At 34.9% G+C, this 2,281-nt stretch overlaps 1 protein-coding gene across 3 annotated transcripts; it reads left to right on the forward strand.

Moving 5' to 3' along the window:
- The first annotated feature begins 19 nt into the window (after positions 1-19).
- Positions 20-2,256, forward strand: LOC111377849 (probable serine incorporator). 3 transcript variants are annotated; one of them, XM_023000982.1, is made up of 5 exons: positions 20-767; positions 926-999; positions 1,467-1,626; positions 1,725-1,749; positions 1,934-2,256. In XM_023000982.1, the coding sequence occupies exons 1-5, from the start codon at positions 557-559 to the stop codon at positions 2,061-2,063; spliced, it is 600 nt and encodes a 199-aa protein (XP_022856750.1). In that variant the 5' UTR covers positions 20-556; the 3' UTR covers positions 2,064-2,256. The 3 variants fall into 3 exon arrangements, with proteins under 3 accessions (XP_022856750.1, XP_022856751.1, XP_022856752.1); XM_023000983.1 differs by having other exon boundaries at positions 1,730-1,749; positions 1,934-2,063; XM_023000984.1 differs by having other exon boundaries at positions 22-767; positions 1,725-1,789; positions 1,934-2,019.
- Positions 2,257-2,281: the final 25 nt, after the last annotated feature.

Below are 2,281 nucleotides of genomic sequence, written 5' to 3' on the forward strand. Positions count from 1 at the left end.
TAAGTTGAGGCAAAGGGGCTGCATAGAATGCAACGATGTAAATGATTATTGTTTTGATAAAAAGGAAAAAATGCTGAAAAAATATTAAATACATACTGTGAAGAAACTGATATATTGGTGTGGTTGGTAGAAGAATAAAACACGCTTCCAAAAAGAGCCGTTTACTTGAAGAATTTCTGATTGCATAGTTGTTGAGTACTACCAGAAGAAATTGTTTCTTTAAGAATGGGTTTTCAGAAAAATGCTTCTAAGCTCACATTTATTGACAATGTGCCTCCGTTTACGGCCGAAACATCTGAAGAAATTGACCTATTGGGAAGTGATGGGCAGTGATAATTGAATGTCCCATTTTAATTTTAAGTCGTAATTTAAATTAATTTGCAGTTAATCTATCCGTAAACATGGCGTGGGGAAATCACAATATCTCATTTGACAGCAGCCAGCAGGGATTATCTGACTTTTGGGCTTACTACTAAACATTCAACATTGTGTTTGCATAGGTGAAGAGGAGCTAGAAACTTGAATACCAATTGTTCTGTACTATAAAAAATCAGTCATGCCAAATACAGAAGGAGCAATGGAGAGCACAACCAACAGCACTAAGACTATGTATGCCAGGATCATAAATGGTTCCTGGTTTGATCAATTTCGCAATGGCTCAAATCCTTGGATGGCTAGATATGCCTACGGCTTGATGTTTCTCATTACAAATCTTCTTGCGTGGGCTGTTCGTGATTATGGACACAGTGCCTTAACAGAAATGAAAGGCAAGACTTTCTCATTTAAAAGAATTTGATATATATTTATCTTTCACTGCTTAAATGGAAGACGCATTACTTCATATGTAAATTTTGCGCCATATACTGAGATGACTGTATGATCCGGCTACAGAACACGAAGAATTCTTAACGTGTTGTGTGTGCAGGACTAAATGGAAGCAAATGGATCAAAGACTGCTTGGGTGCTGAAGGAGTTCTGAGAGTTAGCTTGGGATGCTTTGTATCCTTGTAATACTTCATATTTTCTCGACAATGATTGGCAAATGCCAGAGTTTTTCTTGTAAAGTCATAAAAACTCCTGAGATCCAAAATATTTGAATTCTCTACTAGAAAATGTTCTTAAATTATATTCTCTTAGCTAAACTTCTTTTGAAGAAATTACAGTAACGTAGAAATCCAGTCTAGATCTCTCTTTTGGAGATAAAGTAGGAAAGTTATGTTCCTTATTCTATTTCTTCCATCAAAAATAGTAGGGCGGGAAAGTTTTGCGTTCTTACATACAATACATAGATTTGGACTTCAACTAAAATTTGAGACACTGTTAAACAAGATGCCAAATGAAGATATGAGCTGCTACACTTTCTTTTTCTTTTTCCTTTCTAAATGACAAGGTTCGTGAAACATTCAAATGACATGATCTTTCATGTTTATGAGGTAAATTGCAGTAAGCCTTGACATTATATACAGACATTCTATTTTGCAATGTTTCTTTCAACAGCTGGCACTTCAAAGCTAGATGATCGTAGAGAATGTTGGCACTCTGGATGGTGGTCTGCCAAGATTGTGATGAAGGTTTCACTGATCATATTATCATTTCTTGTTCCTCCGGAATTCATTTCACTATATGGTATTTTTACATCTACTAATAGCTTAATTTTAATCTTTTCTGTAGCAAATTTAGTTTTAAATTGTAAATCATGAGCCTAATGCATTATAATCTGGCAGGGCAGCTTGCACATTTTGGTGCCGGGTATGATTAATGCTTCTGATAACTATTCGTCCATAACCATGTATTGAGTATTTTGTTTTTCTGTTTTGTTAAATAATACTTTTTACTGCACGTTTTTCTTCAAAATTGAAAAGTTCGCTTAACCTTCAGTAATTTAAATTCATGTCATCTTTTAAATTAAATATATATTTGTAACTCTTGGCAGGGTATTTTTAGTAATTCAACTAATAAGCATCATCAGTTTCATTACCTGGTTGAACGATTGTTGCCAGTCTGAGAAATATGCTGACAGATGGTATGTGCCTCACTCGAAGAATTCATTAACAAATCTTTAACCACAGAGTACTTGTTTTGTCTTGAGAGTCTCACTAGTTGGATTTTGGTTTGAGTACTTCATACTCGTTTGTGTAATACCTCACTATGTACTTATGAGGAGTTCGGGATTTAGTATATGGTACTCCTTTGTTTTCTAGCCTGTGATTACTTTTTTTCCCCCTCTACACGTGAACATAAGCCAAGTTCCGAACCATGTAAATGTCTAGTGTTTATTCTC

Source organism: Olea europaea, unplaced genomic scaffold (genome assembly GCF_002742605.1).
Source record: "Olea europaea var. sylvestris unplaced genomic scaffold, O_europaea_v1 scaffold17319, whole genome shotgun sequence".
NCBI lineage: Eukaryota > Viridiplantae > Streptophyta > Magnoliopsida > Lamiales > Oleaceae > Olea > Olea europaea.